The sequence below is a fragment of the Staurois parvus genome, unplaced genomic scaffold (genome assembly GCF_062004578.1).
Source record: "Staurois parvus isolate SC_StPar_1 unplaced genomic scaffold, SC_StPar_1.0 ptg000025l, whole genome shotgun sequence".
In the NCBI taxonomy this organism is placed as follows: Eukaryota; Metazoa; Chordata; class Amphibia; order Anura; family Ranidae; genus Staurois; species Staurois parvus.
Window position 1 is genome coordinate 12,643,270 of NW_028317821.1, and position 15,068 is coordinate 12,658,337.

A 15,068-nucleotide genomic window follows, 5' to 3' on the forward strand; every position below is an offset into this window, starting at 1 on the left:
CTGTGCTGTGTTTTACTGTATGTGCTGTGTGTGTTTTACTATGTAAACGTGCTGCTATGTATTTATCTGCTGTGCAGAGAAGTACACAGCAGCATGTTACTGCTGGCAGGAGAGAGACCTTTGTTTACACACAGGCCTCTCCCCTGTCAGTGTTCCTCGGCGGGTGCCGGCGGGGAATCTTTGGCCGGGACCCGGTGATCAACATCTGTAGCCGCCAATGGCGGCACGGGTAGGGCAGGACGCATGCCCCCCACCTGGAAATGCAGAATCTCATGTATATATACGTGATTTAGCACAGCCCTTCCATCCTGTAGCAGTAGTTCTGCTATAGGCCAGTGGAGAAGCAGTTAAAAGGACACAAAACTCTGCCTGTTGGAGGGTGGCTATGTTTGTTCTCCATGATCCCATCGGATGTAGGAACATAACCACACTTTGTTTAGGAGCTCACTGATGACATTACAAGAAGGCAGAAAAACACAGTAGGAAAGAATTTCATGAAAAAAAGATTACATGGCCATTAAGCAGAGGATTTGTATGGATTATGTTTGGAGAATAACGATGTTCTTTTTAGTGTCCCTTTAATCCTCACCCAGAGAATGTGGCTATGAATTGATTTTTTTCCTCTGTCGGAGAATATCAGTGTTCAGCTATCTGACGCTAGACTGTCTCTACCTTGAGCATACAGTATGTGTGACTAATGGCAAAGCACGTTCTTTTGTGTTATCGGGACAGGAGATTAGCTGTATGGAAGTTTTTGTGTGTCTGCTATCAGCACTAAGTTCAGGCTGGAAACTAGGACATGTGAAGCTGCACTATTATATCAGTTTAAGGTGGAGACTCCAATTTCTATAGATGTCCGTTGATTTGGTGAAAACGGCTTTAAGAGGAGAACTACTCATCAACAGTCAGTGGGGACAATTTAGTGAAACATTTGTGACACTATTATAGCATTTTGACCAAAATTCCTGAGCCAAATTCATGCAACTTGCAGTCTACAACATTCAGTGTTTCTGGCTCCTGCTCTTGTTGTGCTGCTTCCCTGAACTTCTGATCTTCAAAGAAAAGGGTTAACAATGGACAGTATAGACTGGGGCCAGTCCTTTCAGTTGGAGAGAAAGGATAGTGAGGAAGGAGGAGGAACAGGGCAGTGCCTTGCCCTTCCGAGGCTACAGGGCTTTGTATTTCAATTGATGCACACAGTGTAGGGAGACACAGCTGTAGTCCCTGCATGCAAGATGAAAGAGCCACCCTAAAACAGGAAACCTGGGACAGTGGTTATGGTACCAGCTTAATCTGGAAAATAGGCAAGGAGTGAAAGGTAATAAAGCTGCATACTAAGTAAATTATTAAACCAGTTGCTGAAAGTGAATAAAATGCTGAGGGTTTGGACACAAACGTGAAGAAACACCGCTCAGGTGAGTGGAGTAGCCAGTCCCAAAGCCTTTCCCACTGACAGGTGCCAGCCTGGCACGCCACCATGATGAGTTGTAAAGAAAAGGAAGGATGGCTGCGCTCCACAAAGGGATGCTGAAGATAAAATGTCTTCATTCCAGATGACCGGATACAGGGAAATGGTTGACAGGTTTCACACAATTTCAGTGCTTATTCATAAAAAAATGTTGAGGGTTTATTTGTACTTTCTAAAAATGCAGTCAGTACGTCTAGTGACTGATGAGCTGTAATATATTACATTTTGTTTTGGACTTGTACTTCGTCTAGTATTGTATCCTCAATCACCAAAAAGGAGGGATATGGAGGTAGTCCTGCTACAAGGTGCTACAGTGATGCTTTTTCCCATTAAATTGTCAAATCCTGTAAATATTATAATGTAATGTTCCCCCCTCCCTTTGCAGATATTTGTAGAGAGAACCAGCAACAACAAACACCTGAACACCATCAATATTCGGCACATTGCTAACTCAATTCGAACACATGGCACAGGAATCATGAGTACAACGGTAGGTGTTAGCCTTTTGGTAGTAACAGACATTGCTGAGCTTATTCATGTAGTCATTTTCACTTGCCCTTTAGCTATCTAGTGAATGTTAAGGTGTATTAGTCATTTACATACTCTATTCCTAAGCAGACATGACCCTTCTATAAGTACTATTACTTGACTGATGTCCTTTGTGCTCTGTTTTACATTCAACCTTGCTAGCTTTCTACCTTATTATACTGCATTTTATTAATTAGGCTGTCTGGTGTACAGTGTATTGCCCAGGATATGCTTGCATTATTTTAGAACAAAGTAGTGGAATAAACATTACAGCATACTGTATGTAAACACTGTGGGGTTGATTTATTGAAACTGGAGAGTGCAAACTCTGGTGCAGCTCTACATAGAAACCAATCAGCTTCCAGGTTTTATTGTCAAAGCTTAACCACTGCAGGTCTGGACACTTTCACCCCCTTCCAGTCCAGGCCAATTTTCAGCTTTCAGTGCTATCAAACTTTGATTCAAGTACAGTTCTTAGGTGGAGGTGGGGTAGGCTTCCTTGAAGAAATTAGTTTTCAAAGATTTCCTAAAGGCAGACAGGGTGGGGGCTGACCAGACATACTGTGGTAGGGAGTTCCAGAGAATGGGAGAAGCTGTGGTGAAGTCCTGGAGGGGAGCATGGGAGGAGGTTATGAGGGAGTTAGAGAGGAACATATCTTGGGAGGAGCGGAGTGGGCGATATCGGCGATGTCTGCGGATGAGGTTGGCGATGTAGCTAGGGGCAGTGTTGTGGATGGCTTTGTAAAGCTGTGGTTAGTATTTTTAATTTTATACATTGGGTTAGTGGAAGCCAGTGAAGGGATTGGCAGAGAGGGGCAGCAGTCGCTGATCGGTTGGGAAGGTGTATGAGTCTAGCAGCAGCATTCAAAATAGCCTGTGTAACGGTAGACCAGTGAGGAGGGACTTGCAGTAATTAAGGCGGGATAAAACCAAGGCCTGGATAAGTTGTTTTGTGGTGTCATTGGTCAGAAAGGGGCGGATTTTGGAAATGTTCTGGTGGTTGAGGTGGCAGGATTTAGCCAGTGATTGAATGTGGGGCCCAAAGGAGATGTCAGAGTCTAGGATTACGCCTAGCACCTTGGCATGAGGGGAAGGACCAGTGGTTGTGCTGTTGATCTTAATGGTAAAGTCGTGAGTGGAGGATCGGCGGGGAGGAAATATTACAAGCTTGGTTTTGGAAAGATTGAGTTTAAGGTAGTGGTGTGACATCCATGCTGATATGTCACTTAGTAGATTTGTGATACCTGAGGAGATTGAGCTGGGAAGTGGAGAGATAGATCTGGGTGTCATCAGCATTGAGGTGGTATTGGAAGCCATGGGAGGTTAGGAGTTGGCCCAGGGAGGAGGTGTAGAGAGAGAAAAGGAGAGGCCTAAGGACAGAACCTTGGGGTACCATAACAGAAAGAGGGAGAGGAGCGGAGGAGGAGGAGTTGTATGTGGCACTGAAAGTGCGCTGAGAAAGGTAAGAGGAGAACCAGAAGAGAGCAAAGTCAAGGAGACCGATGGAGTGCAGTTTACTGAGGAATGGTTGACTGTGTCAAAGGCAGCGGAAAGGTCAAGGAGTAGGAGTATGGAGTAATGGCCATTGGTTTTAGCAGTTAGTAGGTTGTTGGTGACTTTTAGTAGGGCAGTTTCAGTGGAATGTTGTGGGCAGAAGCCAGACTGTAGGGTATCAGGAAGGTTGTTGTCGGTGAGGTAGCAGTTCATACGGCTGTGAACAAGGCACTCGAGAAGCTTGGAGGCAAACGGGAGCAGGGAGATGGGTCTTAAGCTATTCAAACAGGTGGGGTCCAGCTAGGGTTTTTAGAGTATGGGGGTAACCAGTGCATGTTTGTGCGGGGAGGGAAAGGTGCCCATGGAGAGTGAGAGGTTGAAGATGTGGGTTAGAGAGTTTAGGATAGAGCAGGAAGGAGGCTGCAACAGTCGTGAGGAGACAGGATCCAGGGCACAGGTGGAGAAGTGGGCCTTGGAAAGGAGTTCGGTAACTTCCTCAATGGTAACCGGGTTGAAGGAGGAGAGTGTTGAGTGTGTTGGGACTGGTATGTTGGTTGGAGGAGGAAGCTTGACACTGGAGATCTCATCACGAATTGTGTTGATCATCTCGAAGTGACTGGCAATCTCCTGTGCAGTAAGTAAGTTGGTGGGTGGGGGGTGGAGTAAGGAATTAAGGGTAGAAAAGATTTGACAAGGATTGGATGAGAGGGTCTTGATGAGAGTGTTGTAGTAGGTTTGCTTAACAGTGTGGAGGCTGGAGTTGAATTTGAGAAGAGCAAATTTGCAAAGGGTAAAGTCTTTCAGGGATTTAGTTTTACGCCATGCTCACTTAAGAGTGCGGCTGTGTCTCTTGAGATTTCTGGTGTCATCTGTTTGCCAGGGTTGTGACAGGCGAGGCCTAGTTCTGCGTGTAGAGAGTGTGGTGGTGGAGGTTTCTACAGGTAACGGTTTGCTGGTTGCAGGCATGGGAGGTAGGAGGCAGGGAGAGTGTGAAGCTGATAAATTTGTGATCAGAGAGAGGAAAAGGGGTGTTAGAGAGGTTACAGGGAGTGCATAGGTGGGTGAATACAAGGTCGATGTTGAGGGTGTTGCCATTGGGTGGATTGTGTTAGGTTAAAAGAGGTTAGGTTGAGTAGTTGAGAGGTGGCAGAAGTGTGAACATTGACTGAGATGTTAAAGTCACCGAGGATGATGGCAGGCACCTCAGGAGAGAGAGTACGGTAGCAATGCTGAAAAGTCATCAAGAAAGCGTGAAACTGAGCTTAGAGGCTGGTAGATGATTGCGATCAGACAAACAGGAGAAAAGAGACGAATACAGTGCACTTCAAAAGAGCGGAGGGACAGAGACGGAGGGGCAGGAAGAACCTGGAACCTGCTTTGTGGGGAAAGAAGAAGTCAGACTCCACCCCCTTTTCGTCCACTGGGTCTGGGCGAGTGAGTCCAGAGGTGGCCACCATGAGAGAGTGCAGCTGAGGAGACAGTCGGAATCCTGGAGCCAGGTTTCAGTAATAGCAAGTAGGTTGAGGGAGTGGGAGAGGAAGAGGTCATTGATAGTAGAAAGTTTATGAGAGGCTGAGCGGGCATTCCAGAGGGCACATAAGAGGAAGGGGAATTGAGATAAGAGAGTGAGGGTTGCGGCCAGAGAGGCGAGGCTGCTGTGGTTGGAGTTTGATGGTGGAGGGCCAGGGTTTGGAGCGATGTCTCCAGAAGTTAGTAGTAATAGGAGGGTGAGGGAGATGAGGTGGAAGTGAGATTTATATGAGGGAAAATGCTGCAGTGCTTTTGTAGTGGTGACATTAGTGGACCAAGAGAGAACAGGAGATAAGTGCAATGATAATAAGAGGGTAGAAGTGAGGGTGCTATGTACAGGCTGTGGGGTGGGGCGGAGGGGTAAACAAGAGAGGGCATTATAGGAGTATTGAGGGTACAGGCATAACATTTATAACAAGTATTAGCTGATGCATTGACGTGTTTCGTACTCAAACATGCTTTAATTATAAGGCATATGATAAAAAACATTTTGAGTGTCAAAAACGTCAAGGCTGATATGTTGTAATTTGTGCTTTTACCTTCAATAAACCTTACTGTAGAGAACTTACAAAAGCATTTATGGATTCAACAGTAAATGTGACTTATAACAAAGACTAAATGAGGATGATTCTTAGATCTGTACTCAATGAACCACTCTCCAGTGCTCAACTAAAATTTACTAAACGGAAAACAGATCATGAAATTGTTAATCCTCTATAAGAAATAGATTTACAGTGTTCTGCTGGCAGCTTTTCACATGGCTAGATATTTGTCACCTAGTCTTTGCTGACGGGAGAATCAGCAATGAGGCAGAACTTTTGATTTGTCTGCTGTGCCTAAGCCTTATTTCTAGAAACCTCTTCCACAGCATTCTAGTAAACTGTTGCAAACTTGGTAGTTAACTTAGTAGTATGTTCTCTTGTTTCTATTAAATACCTTGGTTTGTATGTAGGCTTACTAATCCTTTAACTGACATATTATCCTTTTAGGTAAATTTTACATACCAGTTTCTGAGGAAGAAGTTTTATATATTTAGCCAGTTCATGTATGATGAACATATCAAATCCAGGCTGATCAAGGACATTCGATATTTCAGAGAAGTGAAGGACCAAAATGATCAAAAGGTACTTGTTACATTCATAAGTAAGGAAGCTGCTGCTACTTGTGGCATGTTATTGCAGAAGTTCCTGAACCGTGACTGTTGGCTGTGTTGGATGTTGCACAAGGCAGCCTTTTCCTAGATGCCCTGTACATTTCTCATAAGCTTGAAGTCAGTCATAGATGGACTGTTTTAGCTAATGTTGTTAAAATGTTTCACAAATGTGATTCTGAATGATAAAAGCTGAGATGTTGGTAGAAGTTGAACTGTTCTTAAGTAAGATTTCTTGTGCTCATGGTCTATTGATACATTAGATTAGTGATCTAAAGCAGTATTGTGGTAAGCCTTGAACAGGGTCACTGACTCTCTCTGAGGACTTTATTAAATTCAAAATACCGTATTTTCCGGCGTATAAGACGACTGGGCGTATAAGACGACCCCCCTACTTTTCCTGTTAAAATATAGGGTTTGAGCTATACTCGCCGTATAAGACTACCCCTCTTCCAACGCACACCAAATAAAAATGAAAAAACATCAGATTTGATTTCAATATGGTAATTTTAATTCAAATGCTTATGACATGCAAATACCTAGCAGGAAAACTGTCACTTATAAACATAAGGCTGTTTGTCATCAAACATGTAAACATAAAACAGTGCAAGTGGATTAAACTTTTCCTAATTCACTCTAAAGCTGAAAGGAAGGATAAGACAATAAACCCATGGCAGCTGCCATGCTGTTTGTTTTCTAAGCAGTCAACCAAACTGGAACTGATGATGATAGGCGGAAGATAAACAATAGAAAGAGATCAAGTTCCTGGCGAGTCAGCAACACCCATCATAACTGCAAGATTTTGCTGGTGTGACAGTTTCCCTTTAAAAGCCTTCAAAATCCTCCTGTTCGTCATCTGATATCATAAGTTCATCAATGACATCTTGTGATACATTTGTAAGGCAGTCATCGTATGGATCTAATTCCGTATCAGATGGTGTGCTCTCAGCTTCCTCTTCATCTTGCCACAAGTAGTCATCCTCCATACCATCTAATGAATTTGATATGCCACACTTCTTGAAAGACTTGACTACTGTTTCTGCATCAATATCATTCCAGGCTTTTATGACAAACTTGCACAAAACATCCAACTGTGGAGAACGCATGTTTCCTCCTTTTGTGAATGACTTTTCGCCGCTAACCATCCACTCATTCCACTGTTCTCGAATGCGATCTTTAAATGGCTTGTTTAGGCACACATCCAGTGGCTGTACCAACGATGTCAATCCTGCAGGAATAACTGCCACATCTGTGTTTATTCTTGCAAGCCTTTGCTTGGTGCTGGGAGTTAAATGAGCCCTGAACATATCCCACACCAGTAGACTACGTTTTTGACGAAGTCCACCTGGTCGCCTGCTCCATACATTATCAAGCCATAGCTTTACCCCTTCTTCATCCATCCAGCCTTTTTCATTCACATGTGCAAAACAACCAACAGGGAACTTGAGTTTCGGCATTGTTTTTCTTTTAAAAATAATCATTGGTCTCAGTTTGGCGCCATCAGCTGTGCATGCTAGTACCACTGTAAAACTGGACTTCTCATGTCCTGTTGTTTTAATTAAAATTGTTTTTTCACCTTTTGGATGGACAGTTTTATTTCCAACCATATCAAAATTCATTGGAGTTTCATCCATATTTCCGATACTACTTAACGCATAGCCATGTTTATTGCGCTGTTGTATTACGTATCGATGGAAACTATTTACTTTGGCATCAAGATCTGCAGGTAATTTTTGTGCAATTTTCGTCTTTTGCCTCAGTGTCATTATTATGCCTTTCCAAGAATCTAGTACACCAGGATACAGTGGCCTTAAATCTGTTGCTGTGATCTGGGTTAGATTTGGCCCACTGAAGTGCAAACAAACGTATTTTATTTCGTGTCACTATATAACCGTTTTGGCGATGCTCATTCACCATGTCTGCTACATGTTTTTCGAGTTCTGGCCAATGTGGGGTGCCTCTTCTTAATGCACACTTACCCCTTGGCATACTCTTTAATGCTTTTTCATTTGCTTTCCAGTCCCGAACCATCTTTTCTGTTACTCCATATTTTCTTGCAGCAGCACAGTTATTATGTTCCATGGCAAAGTTTACAACTTTAAGTTTGAAACTGGCTTCATATTTCTTTCTTCTTGCTGGGGGAGCCATGATGGGGTCTTGACTGTTATCCATTTGTATACTGTACTGTATGAACCGGTACAGATACTGGAGCTGTACTGTATGAACCGGTAAAGATACTGGAGCTGTACTGTACGAACTGGTACAGATACTGGTGCTGTACTGTACGAACCGGTAAAGATACTGGTGCTGTACTGTACGAACCGGTAAAGATACTGGTGCTGTACTGTACGAACCGGTAAAGATACTGGTGCTGTACTGTACGAACCGGTAAAGATACTGGTGCTGTACTGTAAGAACCGGTACAAATACTGGTGCTGTACTGTAAGAACCGGTACAGATACTGGTGCTGTACTGTATGAACCGGTACAGATACTGGTGCTGTACTGTATGAACCGGTACAGATACTGGTGCTGTACTGTATGAACCGGTACAGATACTGGTGCTGTACTGTATGAACCGGTACAGATACTGGTGCTGTACTGTATGAACCGGTACAGATACTGGTGCTGTACTGTATGAACCGGTAGATACTGGTGCTGTATTGTATGAACTGGTAAAGATACTGGTGCTGTACTGTATTCACCACCACATGTATCTGCTCACCAGATAGACTCTGTTTTTTCACCACAGATAAGATGCACACCAAACTTCATTAGAGATGGCCAACATTAGAATTGGCTGAAGTGCAGATGCTCCTGCTTCCCCCTGCCTTCCCTCAGAATAGCCTATACAACAACCAACCAATCACGGCAAGCGATGTACAGTATTTTCTGTGCACACTGTGCACACTGCATACAAAGCCTGCTTGGATTGGGTGGGTCAGCTCTCCCTGCCTGCCCAGCCCTGCCTGTCTCCAAGATACCATAAATTGCACAGAACTGCCACAGACATTATAATATTAATAATTACCGTATCTCATAGAAGTTAAGGGGACAAGGTCGGATGCAGCAGTACCATACCGGTACTTCCGAGCTGACGCTTCTGCACATGTCTTCGGCAGCAGTAGACGATCACTGATCACCATTCCTCGCAGAACTGCATGAGACGTCGGATGCAGCCGTTCAGTGCTCGATTGATCGTGACTGAAACTGTGACATGCGCAGAATCACTGTGTATCCCTTCTCTGCATATCAGTTTCAGTCAAGCTCAATCGAGCACTGCTGCATCCGACGTCTCATGCAGTTCTGCGAGCTATGGTGATCCGCGATCGTCTACTGCTGCCGAAGACATGCGCAGTAGCGTCAACCCGGAAGTACGGTAAGGTTTCAGCACAGCACCCGGCGTATAAGACGACCCCCGACTTTGTAGACGATTTCAGGGGTTAAAATGTCGTCTTATACGCCGGAAAATACGGTATGTTTTCTTTGAGAAGCAAAATTAGAAACATGATCATTTTTGTTGACTGTAAAGGTAATTTTGGGAATTCTTCCAGACTCTTAATACAGTTAGTAAAATCATCAACAATAGATCTATTCGTTATCACTGTACACTTTTGAAGCACTAGCTGTGTAAAGTGCGTAAGCCTTAATGAGATAACTGTCACCAGATCATCATTTCAACAAAAACCTTCCTATAAGAGCATGTGGACTTAACATATTTTATGCATGTTATTTACCTGTAAAACCCTCCTCTGTGTAGACATCCTAAAGCCCTGACACTGCTGCTGAGCACTGCCATCTTGGATGTGATGTCAGTGGGTCCAGCATCCTCAGACCTGTCACTCAGATGACACTGCAGTATTTGTAGCATTCCTCTTTTGCTCCTTACCCATTAGATACATAAAAAGTTACCAGGGGGGCTGTTCCAGCACAGGGGGTAGTTGGAGACTTCCAGAAGGGAGAAGGTCATGATGTGCAAAGAAGAAGGCTGTGCTAGGGAATTAACTAGTCAATGTTTCTATCCATTTAAAAAGCAAGTTGAGAGTCTAAAAAAATTTATAGAAAGGAAAAGCACTTCATGTAAGCATTTATCATTGAAAGTGAAAATAAAAGTTCTGGTGACCTGGGGGTCCCCAAGGAATTCCCTTAATTTGCAAGAATTACTTCTCGCTTCCTTTTTAGCTATGGGACAGGGTATCTCCGCAATTGGACACAGATGGCGAAAAAAATAACGTGATAGGGGTTATAATCTTCCCTTACTCTATCCAAAATGAAAAAAAATACCTATAGTTCTGCTTTAATTTTGAAAATCCTTGGTGATTATAGACATTTGTAGTAGTTATTTGTTGCACAGCCTCTGAAAAGATGCAAGGTTTATTTATTTTTTATTTTAATGAATTAATTTTAACATAGCTTTCACAATCCAATTTACCCTCACCCTTGGCTATCCAATGAGAGTATCTAAACATAGCCTGCTATGAGGAATTGTTGATTCATAGTCACCCAGAATGCCCTACTTTTAACTCCATCAGATCAAACCAAGAGCCGTATTTCCTGAATGAATAATATAAAACGCTTGTGATCTGTGAATGTGATCTGTACCCTACAGTTTTCTTTATCTACTTTTTACATGTATTATTATGGGCTGTGTTGTTTACATAGCTGGAAAAAGTAACACTGGCAGATCTGATTTTGTGATACTAACTTTTTTTTTTACATTTTCTGATAGTATCCTTTCGAGCGAGCAGAAAAATTCAACCGTGGAATTCGGAAGCTTGGGCTCACCCCAGAAGGACAGAGCTATCTCGATCAGTTCAGACAGCTTATTAGTCAAATAGGTGAGTAATTTTATTACAAACTCCTACTAGCAACTGATATCTTGTCATTTTAGAAAACAATGACACTTATTTAAGATAGCTGCACACCAAACATACTCCTTTATCACTCAGAAGTTCAGCTGATGCATGCACCTTAAATCTGCTGTGAAGTAACTGATCCCCCCACATCACATGCACATTTACAGTACTGCTTCCTCCACGCACCCTCTGGCCAGTTGATGAATCTAAAATATATAACCTTTATTCAAATATATAAAAATGATGCTCAGTTGTTATTAATGCCTATTGGAGTGGAATGTACTGCGCACAACAATATGACTGGATACCATTGCAATTATTTACCTTACATCCAAATGGTTAATAACACCAAACCAAATCAAATACCATACCGTTTTAGATAAAGTAATGGCATACAAAGAGGCACTGTAGTTTGATCATAAACCTATCAGCTTGAATATATAATCTCTGTTAAGGAAATGGAGTTACCCCATGGATAAAACTAATTAGATAGTATAATCTATCTTGCTATGGATATGTAATATGGGTACACTCATCCACGGGCTTAAATGTCAGCCTCCCATGGATAAGCCCCATACGTCACCATATCCACCAAAAATACCTCACTGTCTTGAGGAATGCAAATGATGCACTGTAAAACGCAGTACAGACCTCTCCAAAAAAGGGGGGTGAGGATTGAATAACATGTGCATTCAAAAAGTGCTCCCAAAGAAAGACCCAAAGAAAAAAAGAAACTCTATACGTTTCCTTCCAGAACACAGAGCTTCGTCAGAAGTATAAAGAATTAAAATAGGTCACATAGTGGCTGGAAGTTGTGCTCAGCTGCACATGGTGGCAAAAGCATTTTTTTTAGTATGATGGTGAAATTCCCTTCATCATTCCAGCATGTCCTGACCTGACCCTTGTCATCTATGGAGTTTCTCTGTCTACAGCTGATGTATTTGCCAAGCTGCTTCTTTGAGGAAACTCAGTGTTCAGATCACTGCAAACTTGAAAAATAACCTTTTGCAGTTAGAAATGTGGTTATTGATTGGAGTTTCTCAACTTTGTATTGCCCTTGTCATAAAGCCAATTAAGGATTGTTTTTACACTTAAAACTAAGACTTCAGTGTAGGTTTACTTTTTGGTGCTTTGAAATGCCACTGCCAAAGGGTCTGTCACGTTTATTCAGATCAGTGAGAAGAGGTGTGCACCCATTTTATATTGACTTTACCTACGGCTATGTACGATTACATAGGGATTAAGTAGGAAGGAATTTCAATAAACTGGATAAAAAAGCATGTTCATTTTGCAACTCTGCTTCTAAAAATACAGAGCAGTTTACAGGTCCGCCTGCCACATGCATGTAGGAGGTGAATCTTATCATATATAACAAATTGGTTCCGTTGTATTTATGAGTTAACAGTGTAGCAAGGTGTTCTAGCTATTTCAAAGATAGAACTGCTGTTGGTGGCTCTTATACACAGACTGGGACCTCGGCTGTCAAACCAACAATGTAGGAGTGTGTACAGTGGTGAAAACAGGAAATGTATGAATTACTCCTTTGGAGGTTTTAATGAAGTACTAAAACTGGAGACATGGCCCATCCGTGGCTGCTTTGATGTTCTTTACCAACCCTTCCAATTAGTTTGCTTCTATTTTTAAAATTAAGCAAATAAAAGTAAATTGATACATACGTGAAGCTTTTTAAAGTGACAATGTGTTTGTATTTGATATTGCAGGAAATGCCATGGGTTATGTGAGGATGATCCGGTCTGGTGGACTCCACTGCTGCAGCAATGCAATAAGGTATTGATTGAGAATTTAATTGGGATGACTTATTTGCTTCTTCCGTTAAGCAGTATAACTTTATACAGCTCTGATGACTAAGCGACATTCCCTGTTTTATTCACCTTGTGTAACGGTGTTTGTGATCTGCAGATTCTGTAAAAAATGGAGTTTTGACATGAGGACCGATGTTCGTTTATGGTTATTTTACCTTGATGCATTTTCTGCATTAAGGTAAAAGCACATCTGTGTTCAGCTCCCCCCTCCCCAAGCCTTGTCTTGCCTGAGCCCAATCTCAATCCAGCACTGTGCCCAGGAGCAGTGGCTCTTTCTTCTCTAGCCCTGCTCACAGGGCATATTGATAGCTGTGTGAGCAATTGGCTCCTGCTGCTGTCAATGAAATCCCGTGACGAAGGAGCAGGGTGAGGGGCTGAGCCCCGCTGTCTGTCTATAGATGCAGGCAGCACAGCTTCAAGCTTGCACAAGTGTCTCTGTAGGAAAAGGCTTCCTATTATTTATTACAGTTACTTATATTTACACACACACACACACACACACACACACACTTATGGATCATACAATCTAAGGTCCCTAACTCGCATTCATACATACTCATACTAGGGCCAATTTAGACAGGGGCCAATTAACCTACCAGCATGTCTTTGGAGTGTGGGAGGAAACTGGAGTACCCGGAGGAAACCCGCACAGGAAGAACATGCCAATTTAGACAGGCGCCAATTAACCTACCAGCATGTCTTTGGAGTGTGGGAGGAAACTGGAGTACCTGGAGGAAACCCACCCAAGCACAGGCAGAACATGTAAACTTCAGGCAGGTGGTGCCGTGGCTGGGATTCAAACCAATGACCCTAGTACTGCCAGTCGGAAGTGCTAACCATTTAGCCATTGTGCTGCCCATGAGAGCACTTGCTGAAGAGGTGGAGCCAGGAACACCGGTGGGGGTGCTGCTCTGTGCAAAACCACTGCATAGAACTGGTAAGTATGACATGTTTAATATTTAAAAAAAGGAAGAGAAAAAAAAGGTTTACAATCACTTTAAGGCAGGCCATTCATTTAAATTGGCTGTGTAGTGCACCAAAAAAGTAGCCAAAATGTAGCATTTCCACTAGAGATGAGCGAATTATTCAAAAATTCGATTCGGCGAATTCGCGGAATAAATTCGATTCGAGTCGAATATATTCGCTGCGAATTTAACTTATAAAAAGGGTGTTTCTAGGCTTCAGAGAGCCTTTATATTAGTGCAGAACACTGTACCTTTAATTTAAATGCCCTTGGAGTCTGCTGGGGAAGAGAAATAATACTGTCAGTCAGTATGACATGCAGATGAGTGCCGTCGATCTTAGAATCACCGCACACTTCACTCATTTGGGCAGTCACGGGGCCAAAACCAGAGTGTGGAGCCACAGTGTGGCGGTGGAGGCAGCAGCAATGGGAGGCCATACAGCACCCTATGACAAAATGGAACCCACCAGCAGTGTGAGGAGACCTGAAAGTGGCACATGGCAGAGTGTGGCGATGGAGACAGCAGCAATGGGAGGCCGTACAGGGACCCATGACACACTCTGGACCTGGCAGCAGCAAGAGGAGGCGGTACAGGGGCCCATGGCAGAGTGGCGAAGCGTAAGCAGCTTAAATTGAAGGCCATACAGAGGCCTATGTTAAAAATAATAATAAATAACATGTTTGGGGCATGATTCATGGCGGATTTAGTCAGTTGTGTCAGGAACTGGTGGTTTGAAATCCAGACTAATCCACGCCTGATTCATTTTCACAAACGTGAGTCTCTCCACACTTTGGGTGGACAGTCGTGTCCTCCGCGGAGTTACAATACCTCCTGCCGCACAACACGCACTCCGATGCCACGCTACTGGCCGGGCATGACAGCCTTTCAAGGGCAAATTCAGCTAGTTGGGGCCAAAGGTCAAGTTTCGTTGCCCAGTAGTCAAGGGGATTGTCTACCTCGGTTGGCAGGGTGCTGTCCAAGTAGGCCCAAGCCTGTTGTTTGAGGTCCTGCTCTAGGTCCACCTGATGCTGCTGCTGCTGCGGCTGGTTAGTAGTTTCCTCACTGCGCTGGTGAAGAAAGCTACTCATCATCGACTGCAGAGGCAGCCGCTGCTGGTGGAGCTGCCACTGCTCCTACCACCCCACCCCTCCCCTGCTGCCATGGCAGCGGAACGCGAGCGCACAGGGCCCACAGTGTCTGAGGATGGACGTTGGCGCAGAAAGGCAGAGACCAACTGACTACATAGGTGGTTTTT

General features: G+C 43.5%; 1 protein-coding gene across 1 annotated transcript in view; it reads left to right on the forward strand.

Annotated features, from left to right (window-relative positions):
• Positions 1-15,068, forward strand: part of WASHC4 (WASH complex subunit 4) — a 115,213-nt gene that overhangs the window by 86,246 nt on the left and 13,899 nt on the right. The window contains exons 24-27 of the mRNA XM_089651845.1: positions 1,854-1,958; positions 6,010-6,144; positions 10,899-11,007; positions 12,747-12,813. Of these exons, the coding sequence (XP_089507971.1) occupies positions 1,854-1,958; positions 6,010-6,144; positions 10,899-11,007; positions 12,747-12,813 (416 nt within the window). The remainder of the gene's footprint in view (positions 1-1,853; positions 1,959-6,009; positions 6,145-10,898; positions 11,008-12,746; positions 12,814-15,068) is intronic.